This window comes from Cololabis saira, chromosome 4 (assembly GCF_033807715.1).
Source record: "Cololabis saira isolate AMF1-May2022 chromosome 4, fColSai1.1, whole genome shotgun sequence".
Classification (NCBI taxonomy): domain Eukaryota; kingdom Metazoa; phylum Chordata; class Actinopteri; order Beloniformes; family Belonidae; genus Cololabis; species Cololabis saira.
The window spans coordinates 41,333,097-41,359,095 of record NC_084590.1 but is presented as its reverse complement, the minus strand read 5'-3'; the positions used below and the strand labels follow the sequence as shown (position 1 = coordinate 41,359,095).

Sequence of the window (25,999 nt, the reverse complement as noted above, 5' to 3'; positions counted from 1 at the left end):
ACACACAAAATCTACAATTTTCCACAATTCATTACAAGTTCAACAGGAACAAAGTAACGAGGGAAAAAATGCTTGACTCGGAAGCAAAACCAGATGACCCAGCTTTGCACCAGCACTCAAACGCACCGTGTAAGCTAGAATCTGTGAGGCTTCGGAGATGTGAAGAGTGTCAAAACCCTGTGTGCTGATCTGTGCGTAAATGTATACTTGTACACATGTATCAGGGGATTCGTGCACACGTAGTTAACGATTTTTGTGTATAAGAGGCTTTTTGAATTCGTAATAATCAATTTTGTCCGTAATTACATAGATACATTGAGTTGACACACACACACACACACACACACACACACACACACACACACACACACACACACACACACACACACACACACACACACACACACACACACACACACACACACACGTGTATGTAACGTTTTATGCATTAAATGGCATTCTGGAAACATGCATATTAGCGTGCACACGCGCTGCTGTTCCTTTGGTTTTCTTCACATAAACAGACAGATCATCTCATATGTTTAGTCCAATTAGACAATAAACACACAGCAATCATGAAAGCTGCTTTGTGTTTTAAAAGGCATGTGATTAACTACTTAAAAGTCAGTCATTAAATAGAAACACCAAATATGTGACAAATGAATCAGGCACCATGCATCGCTAATAAGAAATGGCCTATTTAAAATGCGGTCACCTTCATTTCTCTTCTTCAGATAATACTTCATCAGTTGCTGTTGATAAATAAAGTATTAATATTGATCATGATGCCACAAAGCATAAGTCATGTATACAAATTAGCTGTGGCAGAGTTTTTCCATTTGTATTCATAACACACGCTCATTACCGACCAAATGCAACAGAGTGTCGCTGTGACAGGAGATGGAGCACATTTTATTACATGTGTAGTTTATATAAGAGGAAATGTGAGAACAACGCATTATTATTCTCTTCAATATAGCCACACATTGAGGATGCTATGACAACTACCAGATCAAATTATGAACTGCAAACAAAAATAAAAAAAACCTCATGGCTGCAGTCATATATAATATAGAAATTAATATGGACTCAAATTAAAGCCATAAATATTTTGTATCTGTAAATAAACTTTGTACTTGTAGAAATATTTTGTGCGTGTGCAAAAAATATTTGTACTTGCAAAAAATATTTGTACTTGTAGAAATATTTTGTGCATGTGTAACCGATGTATATATACGTTAGTTAATTTTCACCAAAAGTTAATTTTATTTTGGTAAGAAGCTTTTATTTTGTTAATTTCCTTTGTTTCGTTGTGCCGCGAGGTCACTTCCTGCTTTTTCGCGCACTTTTCTTCAGACGGCTTTTTGCCTTTCTGAAGTGAGGTAAGACTATCGCGCTCTGGTAAAAAAAGTTGATAAAAAAAGGATGTTAAAGATACATAAACCTGTGCTATGTTTTTGTTATGCTGTATTATATTATTGTAGCATGTTTTTCATTTAGGTGTGTGTATTTTACTTTGTATAGCACTGCTGAGTATTGCTGGTGAAATCGGTGGTTTGAGCGAGGCTAGCCGCCATTTCAGATCGATTCTCATCCAGCTTTTTGTGGCTCTCTCTTAATGGTGTTCGTCAGAGAGACTGATGAAAACGGGTGCTATACTGTGTTTTTTTTCTGTTGCACAGGTATGTGTTTTCTTTTTGATGTTTGTACTATGTTTGAGTTAAGAAAGAAAACTAAAAATTGCTGCTGGTGGGCTCTGTGACTATTTTAATGGGATGTATTTTGTGTAATTTAAACTTATAAGGTTGAGACGGCTTTTTGCCTTTCTGAAGAGAGGTGTTCGTCAGAGAGACTGATGAAAACGGGTGCTATACTGTGGCTAAAATAATATTAAAAAAAAACAGTGCCAATTCAGTACTTTGATGGGTTTTAAATGCAGGATGGAACACCTCAAGAATGTTGTACTCATCTAAAAAAAGGTTATCAAGTGGTAGAAATCTGTTTTCTCAAGAAGCTTAGAAAGTAAAGGGATTCTAGAAATGGGGACTGAAAATTGAAAATGTAGAGAAATCTAAGCCAGGCTTTTTCACAATTGGTGTTTCTACCACATGCTTTAAACCTGAAGGATGTGGTGGATAGGACCCAAATGCAGGAGACCAAAGAGGCAGGAGCTACAAAAAAATTATTTATTAGAAATAAGTTTTATATATATAAATTTATATATATATATATATATATATATATATATATATATATATATATATATATATATATAAATTTATATATATATATATATATATATATATATATATATATAAAAATGTATATATATAAAAATGTATATATATAAATATTAGAAACAGTACAGACCAGCAGAGAGCGAGGGAAAGACAAGACCAGATATACACAGAAGGGTTGATGAGACACAGGTGCAGACAATCAGGGCAGATGGGAACAAAGGAAGTCAAAACTGAAACACAATGACATGGGTTTCAAAATAAAACAGGAACTAAACACCAAAACCATGACAAAGGTAAATCGCATTTGCTAAACTGCCATAAGGTGCCAAGGTAGAAAAAACCTCTTTAAAAAGATCAAGGTGGAGCCCTGGATGGTATTGTTGAGCAGGCGCCATTTACAGATGCTGCAGGTTTGAGTCCTGGCCTGTCGCTCTGTACTGCGTGTATTTCCCCCTTCGCTTATCCTTCCCATTTCCTGTCTACCTACTTTCCTAATAAAGGCCACTAAAAATCTTTAAAAAAAAAACAAAAGACAAGGTGGAACTGGATCATTAGGAGACCCGGAAGGCTTTATGTGGCTAATGAGGTCCTGGCAGGCTCAAACTGGTCAAAAACAGCAGAGGATGTGACAGAGAAGGAGGGGTTAAAAGAGGGAGGGCTAATTAGGGCCCTAATGTTTCCAACCTTATCATTAAAAAAGCTCAAGAAGAGTTGAGTTCTCCAGGCAGCCTGTTTGTAGGACATTCAGATCAGAGTTAATGGTTTTAAACAGAACCCGAGATGGAGATTCTGATGGTTGCATGCAAGAATATCTGAACATTATTATGTCTTAGCAGCTTTTATGGTTTTTGTGATAAAAGTGCCAGCTGTCCCTCAACATCTGGAAAGACACCTGTAATTTAGCTTTTTTACATTTTCGCTCAGCTCTCCTGCATCATTTAACCAGATCTGGGCTTGGAGAGCCTCGTGTTGTGTTCAGTGGAGCCTAAGTATTTAAAACAGTTTGGCAGGTTGAATAAAAGTGAGATGATATTCCCTCAAAATCTGAATTACAGCACAGAGTTTCCGTCGAGATGATAGCAGAGCTGAAAACCACTGAGAACCGAGCAGCTGTCGAGGAGTTTACAACATGACTGCATGGTAACGCGTCATTTAACCATGTGAGAGGGGAGCGGCACGCCAAAATCAACAAGCGTAGGGTCTTAAAACACAGCATCACAGACTTAAACGATGAGTTTAATCTATAACAAGAGTGTATTTAAGACCCTGCATAGGCCAACAGAGTCTCTGGCCAACGGCTTTGCAGAACAACAAACATGGATATTCAAATCCCCAACTATTAAAACTTTAAGTTTCTGTCATTGTGAGGGGCCGAGCCGAAAAATCAGAGCAGCACAGGTGATTTAGAAAAAGATTATTTAACATTTATTTGCAAAGAATTCAAAAAAAGGAAGATAAAGGAACGTTTGGACTCATAAAAGAGGTTGACAAAATCAAACTTTAACAAAAGCAACTATAGGAAACTGAAGCACAAACTGACCCACCCTAACTGACACAAGAGGGAGACATATATTCTGGCAGATCAGGCCATGTTGGCACAAAAGAGGAGCAGAGTATTTACTTACCAAATTACAAAAAAAAAACTATAGCTTACTTATCAATACAATACTAAACAGTAACCCATAGGGAAATTAATCTAAACAACCAAACTCCCCCAAATAAAGGAAAAACACAAAACAACCAAAATAGGAAACCTAAACTTTTCCTCAACCCTTACCAATACAGTGGATTAGTCTAATTAGGCCTCATCTGAACAGATTTGTAGCAGCTGGGGTTGTTTTCAACAGGCCTGGCAACTTCCCCTTCACCGCAGCCTCTCCGGAACTGGCAACTCAAAGAAAGATGTATTACTTAAAAAATATCAACAAATCAACAATGTGACAAAATAAATTAGTCAACTAAATATGTGCACACAATCAGTTAACTATTGCCAAAACTTGTTAATAAAAAGGATGAAATATATAAAATAATTAAGTGAATACATAAAATATTTGTGAATTTAATGAAACCAAAGAAATGTTACCAGACTTTTTGTTTGGTGTGCGTGTGTGGACGCTTATGCAGCCATCAGAGTCATATTTAGGCAATATTCCTGCCTCAAATAAAGTCCTTATTCTGCTTATGTGCTCTGTAAATCAATGTGAAACACTGGGAGCACAGAACTCAGCTCAAATAAGTCATAATTAGATTAAGACACCGTCGTCATTACCTGCTTGCAAGTAAAGTTTTCACTGTAAACAGCCGCTAATCCACCGCCATGCCCAGATGTTCTTGGAGAGGTAAAATATGAGCAATCAGGTGGTAAAAGTTAGGGGTGTAACGATACACTAATCTCACGATACGATACACGATATTGAGGTTAAGATAACGATACGATACGATATTATAGCAGTATTTTTTTAACAACCTTGCATGAGGAACATATGACTAGAAAAAATGGTCTTTTATTTGAAAGACACAAAATACAAAACAATGCTGTGTGTTTGCCCTATTGTTACAGTTTGTAATGCTTTATAACTGTTTTAAAGTTTTAAAGAGAAAGCCCGGCCAACCATTTTCCACAAACTGAACTAAAAGTAAATGTCAGGTTTGCATTATGCATCTTCAGTTTCATACAAATAAAAATATTTAGCCACAAACTGAATAGTTTCTCTCGTGTATGACTTGACTTTTTTCTTTTCCAGAAATTTAACAACTAAAATTAAATAAATAAATAAAAGTAAATAAATACATACAATTTTACATCATAAAAAAGACTGATTCATGCTCACCTTATAAGTGTAAGAGGAGATTTATTTTTGTTAAGAAGGTTATTTTGGTAATTCAGGGTTCATTATTTTATAAATATATTCTTTATATTCTGATGTAAATCAGGGACTATAATGACACTAGTCAGTTTATCTGTAGTGATTAGTCTGTTTTAGATTGGGCGGAGTGATACAGCACTAGGTGCTGTGTTGATGTTCTAAAATCCTACACTGTTGAACGGACATTGAAGTACACTGGAACTCACGCAGAAGTTGTCCCCGTTTATATCCTACTCACGACCCGAAAAAGGTTTAATTTAATAAGGTAAGGCTTCACTCTACACCAGACTTAAAAGTTCAGAGCTCAAAACCCTCCAATGGCCCTTTTGGACTAGTCCTTACTCGGCCCGACTCGGCTCGTCATGCCTCTACCCGTTTTGTCCCCGTTTGTTTTTCCACAGCCAGGGGAGAAGTGGGCAGGTTGGGGTGAAGCTGCTGTGACGTACTCGATTGCGCAACCGCTTTGTTCATGTCGGCGCTGATCAGAAATCAGCTGGAGCCGCGAGCGGCTGAGAGTAAAACAGCCCGTCTACATCCCTTTTTTAATTCTCTCCTCAGCCACCAGGTTTATGAACATCTGCACCTCAGAGTTGGATCACCAAACAGACTCGCTGCGAGCCGCGAGTCGCGAGTCGCGCTCGCGCTCGCGCTGACTCCCGCTGACTCCCGCTGACTCCCGCTGACTCCCGCTGACTCCCGCTTCCTGATTCAAACGTCTGACGGCCCCCCGACCAATCAGTGGCACGGCGGGTGATGACGCCCCCCCCCCCCGCGACCAATCAGTGGCGCGGAGGGTGGTGACGTCATAAATAGTCCCGGCTCAGCCCGGATAGAGCCTCGCCTAATTACAGAAATAGTATCGGCTTGGAGCGGCTCTACCCGTCTCAGCCCCGAGTGCAAAAGCGCAAGACGGGGCCGTGGCGGGTAGAACCGAGGTGAAGCGGGACTAGTGGAAAAGGGCCACAAGAGTCCCGTGATCGGGACCGCAAAACGGGACTAGTTTCTTCTGAGCGGAGTAAGATTTTGGTCCGCGCTGTCGCGGCCGCGGTCGTGGTCGGATGCGAGTTACTAGTCAACACAATAGATTAATATTAATAATCCAATATCGCGATACACTTTGTTACCTCCACGACACGTTTCGTGACGTTTTTGTATCGCGAAATTTCGTGGCACGATATATTGCTACACCGCTAGTAAAAGTTCACAAAAATTACTGGACTGACAGTCATCCATGGTTCCGTTATGTACAGAAAATACAACTGACGGGATGTAAAAATAATCCTGTAGGATGGAGGTTTTGTAGGCTAGCGACCTAGCATCCACCAGGGCCATCCTGGAGAAAGAGACGGACAGCTATGTTGCTCCACGTCTGAGCCGACCACAGGAACCAGACATAAGCCGATCGGGTCCAAATAGTTCCTGGGAAATGAGGCAAAGATTTGCAGACCCGAGGAAAGCAGCCAGAGATCATATCAAACCGGATTTCATGTGCATCCTCTCTGTGAAGGTGTACTGTAGGCGGAGCTCGGTAAAAGTACGCAGATATACCTGAGAGGAGCGGAGGGGCAGAGAATTAAGTCCAAAGTGAAGCAAACTTTCAACGGAGGGTTGTGGACTCAGGAGTGTTGGGCGATCATACAGTACATACCAGAACTTTGGACACACTTCCGTATTTGTTTGAATGAGAAGGTGTGTCCAAACTTTTGGTCTGTAGCCTACTGTACATCAGCAGAGTTGACATTTTTCACAATGGATAAAAACACCACAAACACAACCAGAGACCGCAGAGAAGTAAAAGCCGGCCCACAGACTGACGCCATCTTTTCCTGTACGTGAATATCTACTTGTGTTTATTGATGAGCCATTAGCATTGTCTTCATGCCTCCAGGAAACGGACCAATCAGACGACACTTGAGCCCCCATTTGTGATTCTCAATCTTTTTCTAGTCAGAAAATAACAGCTTTTTGGTTACAAAGCTCCCTTAAAAGGTACCAGAGATTAAAATTCAATGGTTGTATACAAGCCAGGCTTGAGACACAGACACGAGTCTGTACTTTGCCTTTCAGGTTTTATTACATCGAGTCTGGATGTGTTTAGTGGTTTTTCATGCAAAATCTGAGCCAGAAAGTGAAGAGAATGTGTCCAGAGTTGGCCCTCTAACAGTATTGTGTGAGGCGGAGGGCTGTACGCTGCATGAGGAGGGAGCTCTCCTCCGTCTGCTGAGTGTCATATGGAGCTTGTTTACCTTTTGTGCAGGGCGGCAAATAAGTTTAATTTCTGTTCTCCGTTTCTATCCTATGCATCCCAATGACTGTAACACGATATCAAATTATGGCAGAATGAGGAAAAAATGAATGCAATGCCCATCTGAGCCGCTGCGTATGAGAGGCCGTTTAGGAAATAATTCATGTTTGCTCTCACATGACGCATTATACTCTCTTACAAACACTAGTATAGTCACGCACACATACTATCATACTCTCACACACTTACTACTATAGTCACACACACACATACTTACTATCATACTCTCTCACAAACATTAGTATACTCACACACACTTACTACTATAGTCACACACACTTACTAGTATAGTCACACACACTTACTAGTATAGTCACACACACTTACTAGTATAGTCACACACACTTACTAGTATAGTCACACACACTTACTAGTATAGTCACACACACTTACTAGTATAGTCACACACACTTACTAGTATAGTCACACACACTTACTAGTATAGTCACACACACTTACTAGTATAGTCACACACATATACTAGTATAGTCACACACACTTACTAGTATAGTCACACACACTTACTAGTATAGTCACACACATATACGAGTATAGTCACACACACTTACTAGTATAGTCACACACACTTACTACCATACTCTCTCACATATACTAGTATAGTCACACACACATACTATCATACTCTCTCACATATACTAGTATAGTCACACACACATACTATCATACTCTCTCACATATACTAGTATAGTCACACACACTTAATACTATATTATTATTTAATATTATTCATAATAATTAAATGTAATATTAAATTCATACATTTTTATTTGTATTTTATTATATATAAATTAAATTAATTTAATATGAATTTGATATTATTATTACATGTATATATATATTTGATATTTATATTATTTATATATTTATATGAATTTTAATTATTTAATATTATTCATATTATTATATTATTCAAACTCTCTTACACGCTGTTATGGATGGAGCAACATGATAGTGAATGTATGAGCAACATGATAGTGAATGTATGAGCAACATGATAGTGAATGTATGAGTGAATAATATGTGATGTGTGCAAGTATACTAGTGTGTGTGTGAGAGTTTGATTGAAACGGAAGTCAACTTGAATTTCCAGTTTTCTGATTGGCTCATCACGTGTCGGTACCGGATGTGTCTCTCCAGTGGGATCTCAACGACAAGGTTAACATGTGAAAATGGTCGACCAGGACCGTGTCAATGTGGCAATTGGACTTTTAAATAACATTTTAACCCGTTCAGATGTGATAACCACAATGTCGGAAATGTCGAACCGCAACCAACAGCCGTCAGGCAGCGCGGTGGATGAGCAGATGCTGCGGCTCTTCAGGCCTGCAGCTGCAGGTGTGTCCGGGCAGAGCGGGTCCTCTAATGGCAACCAAGCAAATCAACCTCGATTTCAAACACAACAGTACTTCGGCGGATGGGCTTCCAGCAGGTCGAGGAGAAGGTAAGATCATTTCATTTAGTGGATTAATTGAGCCTAATGGACTGCTTAATAACATTAAAGCGCGAGCTGCGGTTCACGTGGGTCTGTTTTTAGCATCAGCAATGTTTTTGCTGCCACATTAAAACTTTTCTCTAGTAGGCCAGCCTGTAACACAAGGGCAACTGTGGTCCACTGTGGTAAACCTCCCGGTCGTGCGCATTTTTTAAGGAATTCAGTGGTTAAAAATCAATCAGCGGAGGATTTAACACCCGATCCTACGGCTTGATTGAAAGCGGCCGAAATGTCCCGCTTTCATAAAAAAAAAAAGGATTGTCCTAACTTGCATCGCTCTCATTTTCCGCTTCGGAAAGATGCAAGCTACTACAGTTTCTGTCGAAGACGCACTGATGACTGAATGTAATTTTCTATTCGCACTGCAAATTATCAACTCGCAAAATCTAAATCTACCGCAGATCCTAATAAATAGCCTAATGCATAAATTACCATGTAGCCTATGCATTATATGCAAGTTGAGGCCACTAAATGGGCCTGAGATGAAGGAGAACCTGTGTTTACGTCATAAAACATTCACAAAATTGTCTGAACCTCATGTGAATGTCAGGGTTGTAGTGTGGCTCTGCCTCCCTGCAAACAGGCTGTTTTCATGACAGACATACCAGGCTAGTGGGCAATTTTTGTAAATAATATCTTATATCATAGTTAGAGCCTTGATTATCTTTCCTCTAATCTTCAAGACCTAAAAGAACACAACGTAATAATATTTTTTTTATGTTTACCATATGTGTGAAATTTATTTGGTCATATCAATTTTTCTACATTCATGACATCACAGCATGCATGTTCTTAAAGCTCAGGTTTTTTTGAAAAAAAAAAGATGTAAAATTGTACCTCAGTCTTTCAGTATGATTGAAAACCTGGCTCGACTTAAGTAAACCAGACATCTTTTTCATGTATCCTATGGATTGCTTGCTTGTTCATTCCTTTTGGATTTATGAGACACATTGCCTATCCTGTAAAAAATCCATTGTATTTTTGTTCTGCTGACTTTTTTGCGCATAAGTTGGTGAATCATTTCATATTAATATGGGTAAGCTCATGTTTCACTTTGAGATGATTGCCTGGAAGTGGAGCGATTCTAAAGCCTGGAATACAGTGTACAATTTTGCAAATATTCCTGTTTAATGCCAGTGTGAGCATTGCATGACGTCGCACCCAAGGATCGCACCATACAGTGTGAGCACAGAAATCATGAGCTTGTGTAGCAGTTGTGAAATGGTTGCTTATAGGCTGAAGGATGACAACACAACCATTTCACAACTGCTACACTTGTGCCTCACATCATGGCTGATTTACTCATACAGTGTGAGTTGGCATTAAACAAGTACATTTACAAAATTGTACAGTGTATTCCAGGCTTTAGAATTGCTCCACTTCCAGGCAATCATCTGAAAGTGAAACATAAGCTTACCCATATATTAAGGTGAAATTATTCACCAATTTAATATGTACAAAAAACAAAAATATTGTCTTACTGACAACATGCAATTACAGTGCACTCTTCCTTTTTTTTCTTCCAGGCCTAAATCCCAGCACCATCCCAGTTTCAACAAAGATGTCATCCTGCTACCCCATTCTGCATGGGATGAAGTTTGTAAACACAAAACAAAAAGAAAACTTCATGAGAATGGCTTAATTCTAAGCGCCTTTGAGATAATGAAAACATGAGACAACAGGACAGTCATTGCAGAGATTCGAGAGGCATTCCAAAACAAAATTCCCGAGGATGTCAGGTATTACATTATTATAATTTTACATGATGGATTGAAACTGGCCTTGTAATTGACTCCTATTTCTTTCTATTTTTCTTTATTCTTCTCTTATTATTTTCCCAGTGTTGAACTGTTGATGGGATGTGGCAACAAATTGGTGTCACCAAAGCTGCGCGAGGGCCAGGAGTTGAATGGCTTCATTATCCATAAAGTCTTTAAAGCAAAAGCGTTGTACATACGGCCAGGAAGGGATCTTCCATTTCAGGTAAGGGATTTTAAATGAATGCTTATCCAGATGTCATTTTTTAGAATAATTCCAACATTTTGTATTTTTTGTTGTTTTAGTTTGACAGCACAGATTCAGATGACTGTGTGGAGATTAACACCACAGTAGCATCCAACAACTTCCAAGCTGGAGGCTATATGTGTACACGGTCCAGGGGAAACCAAATTTCAACTCAGCCTCCTGCCACCCCACATGCTTCCAGTGACACCGCCGCGACAGCTACACTGCTCTCTGCACCACAAGCATTGGTTGAAATTGCGACTGAAGCTGAAGCACCTAGTGCACCCAGTGGTGATGCAGGGAGGACTGACCACTATGCTGCCTACCTGTCCATCATGGGTTCAACCTCAGATCTCTCTTCTGATGATGAGGATCTTAACCAGGCTATAATGGCTAGTCTTCAGAGTCATGCGTATGTAGCCCATGAATCAAATATTGTTCAATTGGTTTCTTCATAAACATTTAGGCTAGAAGCTAGATGCTTCAGATGGTTAAGAGATGCAAATTTGTAGTTGTTATATATCTAGATAACCATGCCATTGACAGCTTGTTTTTTGAGGACAAGACCTGATCAATGATCATTGATCTCAGTCTTTTTCATTCTACATAATAAATAATTTTTACATCAAACAGTACTTTCTGTTCTGATAAATTGTATAGTTAGCCACAGTGTTACATTCTACTAACACTGAAGATGCAGTGGCTATCTTTGAAGAAACTAACTTTTATTGTTTTATCACATTTTATGCAGAAAACTAGATAATTGTTACACTTTATTGATATTTCTTTCTTCTTTATTTCACTCAACAGGGTATCTGAGCAAACAAACACAGAATCAGCACAAGAAGTCCTCCTCAGTCTTGCATCTCAAATTGATCCCACCCAGATATGCAGATTCAACATCAACAGGTCCTCAGTGCTGGATGGTGCTTTTCGGGCGTTCAAGAGGCTATCCTACAATCCCAAGTATCAGATGAAGATCAAGTTCTCTGATGACTTGGGACTGAGCGAAGAGGCTGTGGACCTTGGTGGCCCGAGAAGGGAATTCTTGCGGTTGCTTATGGAAGCCCTTGCAGTGTCACCAATGTTTGAGGGGAGGGCAGGGAGATTGAACCTAGCATTGGACAGCACAGGTACGTGATAAAAACACATATGTATTTTGGGAACTCTGCATGCTTATTGTTCTTTGAATCTTTTTTCATTATTATGCTCACATCTTATGCCATTTTTTTGCAGTCTAATTACTCCATCCTTTAATTATAAGTAGCTTCTACTGTACATTATTATTTGTGTTTAACATTTAAGTACTCTTTATATCTTTTGGCAATATTAACATTTTTCTGTCAATTTTGTCCCATTGGAATGATCTTCAAAATTGTCTACTTTTCAAAATGTTTCACGAACATGTTCCTATGGTGCAAACGTAGACAACACAGGAAACCCTGTAGTTTGGGGTTGAAAGGGTGCAGGAACTAAATATTCTAGGTAGTTCTGCTGTGGAAGTGGCTATAAACTCTTTTTTGTGAAGTGTCAGTCATTTCTTGTCCTGTGCCGCCACCTACTGGATGTCACACAGCTTTTACTGAACATATTTTATGTCTGTAAGTTTGTACCATATATTTTTATCGATGTTCTCCCTCTATGCCATGTTTGTTCTAGCTTTAAGAGAGGATCGATATTTTATTGCTGGGCGGGCCATTGCTATAAGCCTGGTACATGGCGGTCCTCCACCAGGATTCTTTACACCAGCGCTGTACTCCCATCTGGTTGGTGGCAGTTCCACGATAAAGCCTGTTCTGGAGGACATTGCTGATGCAGACCTCTACGAGAAAGTAAAAAAGGTCAGAATATATAGTGAATAAATACACATTATGTTCTGCTATGCTATGGCTAATTTTTTCTGTCTTTATATTGTGTGCTGCTTTTAGGTGTCTGAAAGTACATCTTTTGAGGATCTGATGCGTGCCACAGAACCACTGCAAGATTATCTGGCAAATGCTGGGTGTCTCAGGCCATTAAAATGCATTGAAGACAGAGATCTGTTGGTTCAAGATATTGTCATGTTCCAGGTGGTCCACAGAGTCTCTGGGGCATTTGAAAGGTTTGTAACGCAATTCAGAAAGTTTTTAGTATAAAGATGACAGGTGGTTTTTACAACAGTTTCATCTCCAAATGCAAGTGTCATGGTTATAATAGTGAACATGATAAAAAGCTAAGCCTAACCAAGAGCTAATGGCTGAGCATAATAATAGTTCATGGCAAAATGTGGTTAAAAAGACTGTCATGATTATAATACTGAATATGATAAAATGTTGTTTAAAACAGGATATACTGAATGAAAATAATCATAATTCATGGAAAGACCTGATTAAAATGATAGTTCATGATTTTCATATGTTAACATAGCAATTCATTAGAAAGAGTGAGTTAAAAGAGAATAATAATTAATTGTTTTCATGTGTCTTGAGTTAAAAAGGCTAAAATGATGATTGAACGTCTATTCTGTGAATTATTTCAGATTCTGACGGACTGACGAAATGTAAATTTAAACATTTCAAATGTTTTAGCAGCCTAGATGTCATTTAACCTCTGCTGGCATTTTGAATTAGTAGTTTGAAGGATAAATTTTGTTGTGTCATCTTTTAATCTTTGCAGATTTAAAGAGGGACTGAAAACCCTTGGTGTCCTGGATGCCATGAGGATGTACCCGGAGAGTTTTAGACCCTTGCTGTGCCATCAACCACCTCCACTCACAGCCAACTCCATGGATCAGCTCTTCCAAATTAGACTGTCTGTTGCAGGAAGCAACAAGAGAATGGCAGAGGAACGTGTTGTGCCATTTTGGAGAGATTACTTGCTGGATGTTGAGGGTAAATATTGGTGTTGCATATGGCTCTGTCTCATGACAATATAGTGTGATATTTTCTGTACATTGACATTGTTTTTTGTTGTTTTTTTCCGTGTATTAGAGGAGGCCGGAGCCTCAAAGCTAAGCGATGTCTTAGCCTTTGCAACTGGTGCAAGCATCGTCCCACCAATTGGCTTCTCTCCTCAACCAACAATTGATTTCCTACATGACCAGTCTGTAACCCCAGGACGCTGTTTGCCTATGGCCAACACATGCATCAACTGTCTGAAGCTGCCACTTTGTGACGCATACACTGAGTTCAAAGACAGTATGGACTATGCATTAGAAAATACTCAGGGTTTTGGTCGAGAGTAATAATGCTGAATTTAGGAACCCTGTTTTCCCTCGTGTGGTCCGTTGAAAATTTGCTGAGACCATTTCATTCATTCATATTTTGGGGATATGACATTGAGTATATTATTTGATGATTTTAGCTGTTTTTATTTGCTTTTAGAATATAAAGCAGAATAGTGATAAATAATAATAATAATAATAATGACTTGGATTTATATAGCGCCCTTCTAGGCACCCAGAGCGCTTTACAGAAACCATTATTCATTCATACACATTCTCTCCGGTGGTGGTAAGCTACATTGTAGCCACAGCTGCCCTGGGGCAGACTGACAGAAGCGTGGCTGCCATATCGCGCCAAACGGCCCCTCTGACCACCACCAACATTCATACACATTCATACACATTCACACAGGGCAAGGTGGGTAAGGTGTCTTGCCCAAGGACACTACGACAGCAAACTGGGATAGAGCGGGATTCGAACCGCCGACCTTCCGATCATTGGACGACCCGCTCTACCACCTGAGCTACTGCCGCCCCAATGTAAATGTTAGTCAAGTTTTTAATAATGTTGTGTACAGTTGTGTACCAATTAACGTTACTTGCTACCTCACAGTTACATCATAGTTTAGGCCAACACATAATAGATGGCCACTTTTTCACATTTACACTGATTTCAAAGACATTGGGGACTTTCATTTAGAAAATACCAAGGGTATTATAGACACCAAGGGGAGAGTGATATTACTGAATTTAGGAACCCTGTTTTGCCTTGGAGGGTCAGTTGAAATATTTTTTTTGAGAACATTTATTTTCCGGGCTGATTGATGTGATTTTGAGGTGGTTTATTTTATTACAGTTAATGTGCTCCTTACTGTTCTTACTTGTTACTTGACAGTTACATACCGTAATCTTTTTTTTGTATTGTTTTTTGTTTTCATAACACAAAGATGAGGTCATATACATCAATCAGTCATATTTAATAAAACACAAGAGCTCGCCACAGGGTGATACAGTAAACTTCTGTTCACAAACTACAACAAGTGTTATGTTGCCTTGTTAATGTTGATTAAGAAAATGTAGCAGGCCTAAAAATAAATTGATACCATGATTACCATCATCACTCAATGGATCTATTGTATGTTGAATCCTGTCCATAACTGCTGCATTCACAGTGAAGTTATTTTCCGGAATAACAACATTGTTCTCAGTTTCTAACTCAGGAGGGTTTTCTTCATTAATTGCAAAGGCATCATGTCTATCAAAAATGTCACGAGTAGCACCAGCTCCAGCAGACTGGAGAACACCTCTGTGCCACAGTTGTAGAGGTGTCTGTCCTCCCTCTGTAGACAATCCATGGTTGTTCCACTGATTTTGGAATTCTGCAGCTGCCCTTTGAACTCTTGGCAAGTAGATATAATGGAGACAAAACAGGTGTTGTTCATCTGTTGAATCCAATACGCCCTCATTTTCCATGAAATGGAACAGGTTGATGAAGTGGAATGATACAACTCTGTTAAGCTCAGCCCATAAACGCTCGATTCGCTGATTATGGACACTGCGACCAGTAATGACACTGCCTCTGTTCAGCCCTCGTCTCTCCAACATATATCTGGCAACCCCTGTGTTCTCCATACCGTGGTCAGAACGTACCCTTAGAGGGAGACCAAAGGTCTGTACTCCAGTACAGAACAGTCCCAGGACACTTGAGGCCCTGTTGTTGTTGAGACACTGTAAGTATATTATAGTTCGGCTAAAGCCATCCACACATCCATGGAAGACCATTCGCCACCTAACCAGTTTATGGTTTCCATCTATGTGCCTGTGGGGAGAAAAATAGGAAATAATTACTTAAGTGTAGCCCTGAGATTGAAATGGATCATGTGTAAAAAGCCACTTAAATTAACTAAGACGACACACTGTTGGCTAAGTAACAGAGCATCAAATTAGATGTGCGAAACTGGTAGGATGTAATGAACTACATTCCATAGATAGATAGATAGATAGACTTTATTGATCCAAACCTGGGAGAGGTCGGACATGGTTGTTGCTCCCCGTCTGTAAGTCAAGTACCCAGGTCCCAGATAAAAAGTAAGTACCGTATTTTCTGGACTATAAGCGGTTACTTTTTTCCTAGGTTTTGAACCATGCGGCTTATACAAAGGTGCGGCTATTCTGTGGATTTTTCTTTCACCGCTCGGGGCGCTCTAACCGGAATTAGAATCAAAAATAAGAAAAAATAAATGCAAAGAAGAATACACTACTACTTCTTTAGCAGATAGAAGTAGGTAGAAGCAGATTTCAAACAGATAAATAGATAAATAAATACCGGTTATTTTCTCTTTCTCTTGTCTCTGTCCCGTTTTAATCAGCAACGTTGCTGCCATGTTAAAAGACACTGTTAGGAAAGGATCTATTTAGGTACAAACATGTACATCATTTACAGTTCAAAATCCTTCTGTACATGTAGTAAATATCTAATCTAACAACATAAATATCTGCGGCTTGCATATCTTTTTTTTTTAAATAGAGTGGATGCGGCTTGTATGCAGGTGCGGCTTGTATATCTTTTTTTTTTTATAATTTAAAAAAAAATAGAGCGGATGCGGCTTATATGCAGGTGTGGATTATAGTCCAGAAAATACGGTAATCAAGAATAAAGCGAGGAATGGGTACAGTTTAAAAACAGACATTTCTATAGACAGAAATAAAAAAAATTAAAGCTGCAAGCAGCGATGATCGGGCCCTTGCACTCATGGCCACCGCCCCCATAAGCATATCAGAAATGACACCACCCACGACTTCCTATGTCAAACCATTCAAAAGTTATAGCAGAAAAAAGGGACAACCAATCAGAAGAAGGGGCGGGGCTAATTAAGGCCAACGAAGCTTAAGAACTCATTACAGAGTCCCATGACACCACCCACGACTTCCTATGTCAAATCATTCAAAAGTTATGGCAGAGAAAAGTATTCTAGGGGGCGCTGTTGAGCCGTTAGGCCACGCCCATTAATGCAAACCATGAAATATCAAATTTATCGCCAGGCCTGGCTTGCATGCAAAATTTGGTGACTTTTGGAGAACTATCAAATATGGACCAATCAGATTTCAAAATGGCCGACTTCCTGTTCGGTTTCGGCCATGGCTCCAAGAGACTTTTCTTTAGGTTGTGCCATGATACAGGTGTGTAGCGATTTTCGTGCATGTACGTCAAACCGTATTGTGGGGCTTGAGGCACAAAGTTTTCTAGGGGGCGCTGTTGAGCCATTTTGCCACGCCCATTAATGCAAACCATGAAATATCAAATTTATCGCCAGGCCTGGCTTGCGTGCCAAATTTGGTGCCTTTTGGGGAACTGTCAAATATGGACCAATCAGATGAAGGGGGGGTGCGCTTGTTGGCGTCTAGCGTCGCCACGGTAACACTTTTGAAAGAGAAAAGTAATGCGGGTAGTCGCAGGATGGAGACGCACATTTTGATGTATAACACATCTGGGTGCACGTTACGGTTCGGGCCGTATTAATTCTCGAAGGAATGGCATATATTGCTCCAAAATTACGCGATTAATTCAGAAAGTTCAAAATGGCCGACTTCCTGTTCGGTTTCGGCCATGGCGCCAAGAGACTTTTCTTTAAGTTGCGACATGATACAGGTGTGTACCGATTTTGGTTCATGTACGTCACACCGTATTCTGGGGCTTGAGGCGCAAAGTTTTTTCGGTCTGAACCAACCAGATGAAGGGTGGGCGCGCTTTTTGGCGTCTAGCGTCGCCACGGTAACGCTTTTGAAAGAGAAAAGTAATGCGTGTTGTCGCAGGATGGAGACGCACGTTTTGATGTATAACACACCTGGGTGCACATTACGGTTCGGGGCGTATTAACTGCCGAAGGAATGGCATAAATTGCGCCAAAGTGACACGATTAATTCAAAATGGCTGACTTCCTGTTCGGTTTCGGCCATGTCGCCAAGAGACTTTTCTTTAAGTTGTGTACTGATACAGGCGTGTAGCAATTTTCGTGCATGTACGTCAAACCGTATTGTGGGGCTTGAGTCACAAAGTTTTCCGGGGGGCGCTGTTGAGCCATTTTGCCACGCCCATTAATGTAAACCATTAAATATCAAATTTTTCGCCAGGCCTGACTTGCATGCAAAATTTGGTGACTTTTTGGGCATGTTTAGGGGGGCAAAAAGGCCCTCCTTTCGTCAGAAGAAAAAGAAAAAGAAAAAAAAAATTCCTACAGATACAATAGGGCCTTCGCACTGAAGGTGCTCGGGCCCTAATTAGGCCTACCTACATTAGGCTGCATGTTGACCTGCAGTAAGCAAGCTTGAAATAATGACACACTTTTCAATATGACAAAGTTTATTAATATCCTCTAATGGTTAATTTACTGGACAAACAGTTAGGATTTGGTATACTGGAGTATGGAGTAATGGGAAACTAAGAAGTTAAGAAGAAGTTAGAAATGACTAACAAGTGCTGAGTAATAAATAAAATGTTTTGAGTAACAACCAAAATACTCACCATAATTGATTGGGAGTTTGAACATTATATATTCTTCGCCGAATTGCACGGCGGCGACGAAGGGCCCTTCCTATAGGGTCAAGTTCTTGCAGGCAATGTCTTAAACGCCACCGCTGTATACGGATGTTCCGTGATCTAAGGCTTCCATGTATATATCTTTCTCCAGCATTTGGGGTTGTTTGAAGAATGTCACGGACTATATCACCCAAGACGTCAGCGGACATTGTTGTGTAGGCCAGTGATCCAATTTGAAAATTGTGTCTGTGGCTGTACAATGTCCTCCTACTGATACCAAAGCATAAAGCTATTCTTTGCCAGCTCATTCCCAGGGATAAACAATACGTAATCTGTTCAGGTAGAATATTGTACTGTGGGCGACCAGGGCGGCCAGTTATTATGGTTGGTGCGCCTCTTGAAGTCAACATTTCCCTTTGGCTCATTTGCAGCGATCTTGAGTTTTGAAATGAATTTATGATGGAACAAAAACATGAATGTAGGGCCTCCAGTGTTACAAAGCTTTCTTGATCGACACCTCTGTCAAACTGCTGGCTAAAAAACAAAATTGTCCCTGCATATCCATTCAGCTCAAAGAATAACCGATCCAAAATCCTGCTGTCATATCCACCTCTGTCAGTTTCCTTTGCAATGTGCTGAAGGCACCTCATTGCATTAGTGAAAAAAGTCCTAATACTCTCCTCATTACCATGTACTGCTAACAAAAAGTTGCTTTGAAAAAGTAGGTAAATTAGTGGAAAAATCATATTTGCAACTGCAGTTACTTACAAAATGATAAAGTTGCCTTCTTGATTTCAGTTCTCCCACACAGCTTATTTAGCTAGCAGTAAGCTCCCAGAGCTGCACACCAATGAAGGAATGAGCTTATAGTAGCCTATTTCCTGTTTAAACAAACTAACTTCCTGTTTTAGTCATTTTGAGTATAATAGTGTATGTGAGAGAGTATGATAGTCAGTGTGTGTGACTATACTAGTATACGTGAGAGAATATGATAGTCAGTGTGTGTGACTATAGTAGTATATGTGAGAGAATATGATAGTCAGTGTGTGTGACTATAGTAGTAAGTGTGTGTGACTATACTAGTATATGTGTGAGAGTATGATAGTCAGTGTGTTTGACTATACTAGTATATGTGGGTGAGTATACTAGTAAGTGTGTGTGACTATACTAGTATATGTGTGTGACTATACTAGTATATGTGTGTGACTATACTAGTAAGTGTGTGTGACTATACTAGTAAGTGTGTGTGACTATACTAGTAAGTGTGTGTGACTATACTAGTAAGTGTGTGTGACTATACTAGTAAGTGTGTGTGACTATACTAGTATATGTGTGTGACTATACTAGTAAGTGTGTGTGACTATACTAGTAAGTGTGTGTGACTATACTAGTAAGTGTGTGTGACTATACTAGTAAGTGTGTGTGACTATACTAGTAAGTGTGTGTGACTATACTAGTAAGTGTGTGTGACTATACTAGTAAGTGTGTGTGACTATACTAGTAAGTGTGTGTGACTATACTAGTAAGTGTGTGTGACTATACTAGTATATGTGAGAGAGTATGATAGTTAGTGTGTGTGACTATACTAGTAAGTGTGTGTGACTATAGTAGTAAGTGTGTGTGACTATACTAGTAAGTGTGTGTGACTATACTAGTAAGTGTGTGTGACTATACTAGTATATGTGAGAGAGTATGATAGTTAGTGTGTGTGACTATACTAGTAAGTGTGTGTGACTATACTAGTAAGTGTGTGTGACTATAGTAGTAAGTGTGTGTGAGTATACTAATGTTTGTGAGACAGTATGATAGTAAGTATGTGTGTGTGTGACTATAGTAGTAAGTGTGTGAGAGTATGATAGTATGTGTGCGTGACTATACTAGTGTTTGTAAGAGAGTATAATGTGTCATGTGAGAGCAAACATGAATTATTTCCTAAACGGCCTCTCATAGCTGCGTCCGCACGCACACACGCACGCACGCACGCACGCACGCACGCACGCACGCACGCACGCACGCACGCACGCAGGTACAGAGCATAACAGATGCATTTAATATGCTTCTCTAAAGATTTGATTGTTTAAAGAAAATTGCCTCATCGAACTTATTTGAGGGCGTAATGACGTGAAATTGTTTCCTCTTTACCAGACACTTGTCACAATTGATACTTTTCTCTGCTTTTTCTAATATCTAATATATATACTTAGATTCTCCTTGTGTATATACACATTATCTAATTTCCCCCCCCCGGAATTCATAAAGTACTATTAAAGTATATTGAAGTGAAGTGGATGTACCGGTAATGGAAAATGAGAAATCACTTATTTTTATACCCTCCTGCTCCCTCTTGTCTTTGAATTTCCGTGCGGCAGAGATCTCTTGAAAGCCTATACACGCAACTCCTTCAGTCTAGCAGTGTAATTGGTGACATGTTGCAGGTGTGTCACTGCTTCCATGCATACAGCAACCCTGAACTCAGCTCCACTCATTGCTGTGCGTCATTATCTGGTAACCAGGGAGATTGTTAGCAATCTTTTGCATTTTCAAAAGATGCAGGAGGTGGAAAGACTAGCGTCTCGTTCTACTTATTTTACTCAACAAGATGGAGGTGCAGTATCCAGTCTTTGGGAGTCTTCACTATATGACAGGGGGAAAAAAGTTTAAAATAAAGAAAGAAGTTCCCTAGACAAGCTTGTTTCGTTTGCTTTATATTGTTCATTAACTTCTTTTGGGAAGAAAGGACTGCGATGGCTGACCAGGCTACGTGGAACGAGCTCCCGGCTGGTGTTTGGCTTTGGTACAGCTTGTGGTTTGGTTTGGCCTCGGTCAGGGGTGTCCAAAGTCGGTCCTCGAGGGCCGGTGTCCTGCATGTTTTAGTTGTTTCCCTGCATCAACACACCTGATTCTAATTAACGGTCGTCACCACCTTGTCATCAAAGTCTGGATAGTTCTGTTGATGACCAAGCTCCTTGTATCACGGTTTGATAAAAAAAAGGGACACATCTAAAACATGCAGGACACCGGCCCTCAAGGACCGACTTTAGACACGACCCCTCAGTGATCTTGAGAAAGCTCTTTTGCTGTCCTGCTGCTCTGTCTGGAAAACTACCCATGATGCACCACCATTACCTTTGTGTTTCTCTTATTCGTTTCACAGCAGTGATCCCTCGATTCAACTCCTTGAGTTAGTTCTTGATAATTACTGAGCCTGTTTCTGCCAGAAGCTTCTTCCTGTTCATAAAACGTGTTTCCTTTCATGCATACTCAGGAGATAATCGTAAGGATGTAATGCAGTCCGTTTTTGTTTTTCATTATATGTTTTGCTTCCTGTAAAGTGTAAAGTATATGTGGATACCTTTTGCTGGGAATTAGTAACAATATACTAAACCGGATTGAAATTTATTGAGAAAGTCATGTTTTAAAAAGTAATTAAGATTAACTGAACAATCAAACTCGGGGAAAGGAGAAAAAACAGTATATTTTAAAATGAGTGGAAAAAAATGCAAACATCTTTCATTGTAATCAGATACTCATCACCATCTGTGGTACATATTTCTGGTGTTTATCCAGGCATAAAAATATATACTGTATGGTGCTGCAAAAAATAAGTCTTCTGTATATTGTCTCAGAAAATTGGCCATCTCCGAAACCACACATACTAGTGTGAACTGATTTTGAGCACGCTACCTCTTCCACAGCAGTGGTCAGTCACACAGGTCACGAGACTGGCTTTGGTTGAAGCCATAGTTTTTTCAGCGGCATCGTACTGACAGAGGTTGCCAGACTAGTAATGATGGAGTAAACCTCTGCATGCATTTACTGTGCAGTTTGACCTGTTAACCTCTCCTGCCTACCTTCACTGCTCCATCCAGAGCTACACTCCCTCTTGTCAGCTCCGCTCAGCCAGTGAAAGACGTCTGGTGCTTCCACCAAAACGTGGTGTGAAATCAGTAGCCAGACTCTCCTCCTCCATTGTTCCCTGATGGTGGGTCGTACCTACTTTTAAGAGCAAGCTAAAGATTCAGCTCCTTAAGGAGAATATCTGCATCTAGAAAACTCCTCTGCTTATCAGAATTAGCTAATCTGTCCAGTGTCCAGGGGTCCGTTTCACAAAGCAGGTTTAGTGAAAACTCTGAGTCTGTTAACCCTGAAATGAGTCTCAATGAATCTGGAGTTTCTCTGCGTCTCCGCCTCTTTCAGAGCCGCACGCACATTTGATTTCCTCATTCATTCAGTCAGCAGGCGAGTTTTGGCGAAGTTCTGCCGTCTGTCATTAAAAACAGAATCAGTATATATATTAGAAGTCCATTGTCACAAACATGGCATGTCCTTTTGATGAAGACACAATTGATGAAAGTGCAGCATTAATGCGCAGAGAATTAAATATTTGTCGGGAGATGGTTATCAGACCACGTAATACATGTACATTATACATAGTCTCATTACAGGCAAAGCAATATATGTTAATCCTTTATTTGTTATAATTTTGATGATTGAATTGTTTATTGATTTCATAATATATTCTAATTTTTTGAGATTCTTTATTTGGGGTTTTCATAAACTGTGAGTCATAGGCTAATTATCAAAATTACAACAAATAAAGGCTTGAAATATCTCACTTTGCATGTAGTGGGAAATAATATTTGTTTCACCTTAAGTTGAATTTACTACGAATGAAGTTTTGCATTATATTAAAATTTTCCGAGCTCCACCTGTATATTATTACATAAATAAATAAGAGCATAATATGTGTCTGTATTGGTTGAATACGGAACGCAACTTTTAATTCCCAATTACGGAACAATTCTGTATTTCAAGGGACGGGTGGCAAGCCTATTATCATAAACCTGTCCAAGCCATCAAGGAGGAGTTCCACAGGATTGCAGGTGAATGATGTGGAGATCTGTTAAATTAATTTTATATTATATTCTGTGCTGTGGTGTTACTCTTTTTTCGAAAAACATGTTCAAATTCGCCGTATGCGCGCATTAAAATCTCTAATTCCATTCGGGTGAAAAAAACAGACCTCTTTCCCGTTGCCATGGTGACTCGTGAAACTACTTAGAGTTGAGTAAATTAACTCTAAACCGCTGTTCTGGAACCGAAAACTCAGAGTTTCCGATCTCAGAGTAGATCAACTAAGAGTTCAGGATTAGACTCAGAGTTTGTTGAACCTGCTTTGAGAAACGGACCCCAGCTCTTTGCAGGACTCAGCACTGAGTAAGCTGCATGCACTTATGACAAGATGATATTATGATGGTGAATTTTAAGACCTGTTGTCAGGGGCATCGCTAGGGGTTTTGGGCCCCATGAAAAGAATCTTTACAGGGCCCACAACACAGCGGTGACATTTTCTGATGCTATTTTAGATACAATTATGTTTTTTTAATAGTATTTCTGACTATCATTACCATCTTTTTTAAAGAAGAACAACATGACAGTTGATATGTACAGTAGGGGAAGAACTGAGCTCTCTGAATACTGTCTGGGACAAACCGCCTCTGCTTATTATTGTTATTGTTACGAGGACATTGAAAATAAAAACCTAAGTGTTGTTAATTTTTCTGTGGTATAATTTCATCATCATGGGTTCTCAATCATGGGTCCCTAAAATTCGTCTCCTTTTCCGTCTCCTTTTCCGTCTCCTCCCGCTTTTCGGCGCCCCAGCGGGTTGTCACTGACTGACGGTGGAGCAACTGAGAAACATGTCATCACCAACTTTTATTACTCTATCTTCTCTTGCAGTTTTCCCAAAACTGACACAAATTATTTCCTGTAGATTTTACCCATCAAAAGTCTTTTTTTTTTTCTTCCGAGGATTCACAGCGACGAGGGAAAGGTGGAGCAGCACAAAATGCCAGCCCCCCCGAGACTTTTAGTGCAGCTCTGTTGTGGGGCCACAGTCCATTAAGTGTGCTGGAGCTTTTCACTGGTTATGTTTCGGTAACAAATGAGGTTGTGCTTATTCCACATATTCCAGGGAAGCCGGTCTGCTGTAATGTGTCACAGAAGGTGATAAACCTGCTGAGGCTTATTTGTTGTGTTGTTTCAGATTGCTTTATATCGTACACCTGTTCCTGCCGCCTGAGCCCATTTATTACTTCTATAAACTATTTTAAGCAGGGAACTTGCACCTGAAGTCCCTGTGGAATATGAAGTTACAAAACTATCACAAGCAGGTACAACAACAACAACAACGACCACCACCACCAGCAGCAGCACCTCACCGCAGAACGTCCACTCTCCTCCTGTCACGCTGTAATTGGTATTACAGAATTCTCTGTTACTGAGATGTCTTTTTTAGCATTAGACAGACCAAACAAATTAAGGTACAAAAAAAAAAGAAAAAGAGAAGAGAGGACCGAGGCGACGTCTCACATAAAAGTGACACAGAGGATTTGTTCCAGCAGACTTCACCCAATCCAATCAAGTGGGCTTTCTGGATGAGTTCTCAAGCGATTCTTGCATGTCTCAGAAGAACGCACTTGAATTAACCTGTCCTTCAGTAATGAGGAAATGAGTTGTGTTTTTTTTTTTCTTGTGTGTTAATATCACAAGGATGATATTCAGCAGCATCCTGCAGCTCTTTTACTGTCCTCGTATACATGAAGTGGCTATGAAAACTCCGTCCATGCGTGGTTTTAACACGGTAAAAAAGGATTATATTGTGTTTTGTTATTAAAATGTGTACTCTCTATCGTCCAACAACAAGTGTGGAACTGGGTCTCTTATTGTGCTGGGGAGAAATCAAGACTGTAATTGCTCCATTAACTGGAAACTAGTGTTCATGGTGTTAAAAAGGGGGGAAAAAAATCAATCTCCTACAATAGATTCCCTCACAACACATGTAACATTAAAAAAAGAAAGAAATAACATTTTTTTTTCATGAATTGTAATGAAGACTGGAAGATCAGTGACAGGTTTTGAGGCCCGTGGTGTGAGGAGGAGTTGGTGATATCTCTGAGGCTCCAGCTGGCTTGAGCGCAGCAGGGGCGTCACCTACCCACAAAGACCAAGGAATCAGAGTCATGACGAGCAGCTACATTTCTTTTTTCCAGGACGGAGCCACCTTCACCTTCAGGCTGCACGGCCTTACTGGGGGATTTGGCGCGACAGTTTCAACCTTCAAGACGCACAAAGGAAGTTTGCATCCCGAGAGGCTGTGGAAGTTAAGGTCGATTTTCAGCAGTAAGGCCGGGTTTATGTTCCTGCATCGACTCGATGCAAAGGAAATGCCATTAGCTCGATGCCATCCTTTACTTTTTGATGTTCTGCTTTGAGGTGGAAGTGCATCAAAGCAATGCATGGCAGACAATAGGGGGTATCAAGTGTGG

The 25,999-nt window shown here is 39.9% G+C and overlaps 2 protein-coding genes and 1 long non-coding RNA gene across 3 annotated transcripts in view; 2 read left to right on the top strand and 1 right to left on the bottom strand.

Annotated features, from left to right (window-relative positions):
• Positions 1 to 25,999, bottom strand: part of nectin1b (nectin cell adhesion molecule 1b) — a 336,486-nt gene that overhangs the window by 26,554 nt on the left and 283,933 nt on the right. The window lies entirely within an intron of this gene.
• On the top strand, positions 8,761 to 11,137 carry LOC133442445 (uncharacterized). Its single transcript, XR_009782553.1, has 4 exons — positions 8,761 to 8,874; positions 10,452 to 10,664; positions 10,767 to 10,908; positions 10,989 to 11,137. It is a non-coding gene; the product is annotated as an uncharacterized LOC133442445 (long non-coding RNA).
• On the top strand, positions 11,221 to 14,230 carry LOC133442444 (G2/M phase-specific E3 ubiquitin-protein ligase-like). Its single transcript, XM_061720442.1, has 6 exons — positions 11,221 to 11,341; positions 11,740 to 12,062; positions 12,589 to 12,770; positions 12,858 to 13,030; positions 13,585 to 13,799; positions 13,899 to 14,230. The coding sequence occupies exons 1-6, from the start codon at positions 11,265 to 11,267 to the stop codon at positions 14,150 to 14,152; spliced, it is 1,224 nt and encodes a 407-aa protein (XP_061576426.1). The 5' UTR covers positions 11,221 to 11,264; the 3' UTR covers positions 14,153 to 14,230.

Coding starts and splice junctions, on each gene's coding strand:
- LOC133442444 (XM_061720442.1), top strand. CDS start 11,265: ATGGGTTCAACCTCAGATCTCTCTTCTGATGATGAGGATCTTAACCAG. Junction 12,771..12,857: donor TCTACGAGAAAGTAAAAAAG/GTCAGAATATAT, acceptor TGCTGCTTTTAG/GTGTCTGAAAGTACATCTTT. Junction 13,031..13,584: donor GTCTCTGGGGCATTTGAAAG/GTTTGTAACGCA, acceptor TAATCTTTGCAG/ATTTAAAGAGGGACTGAAAA.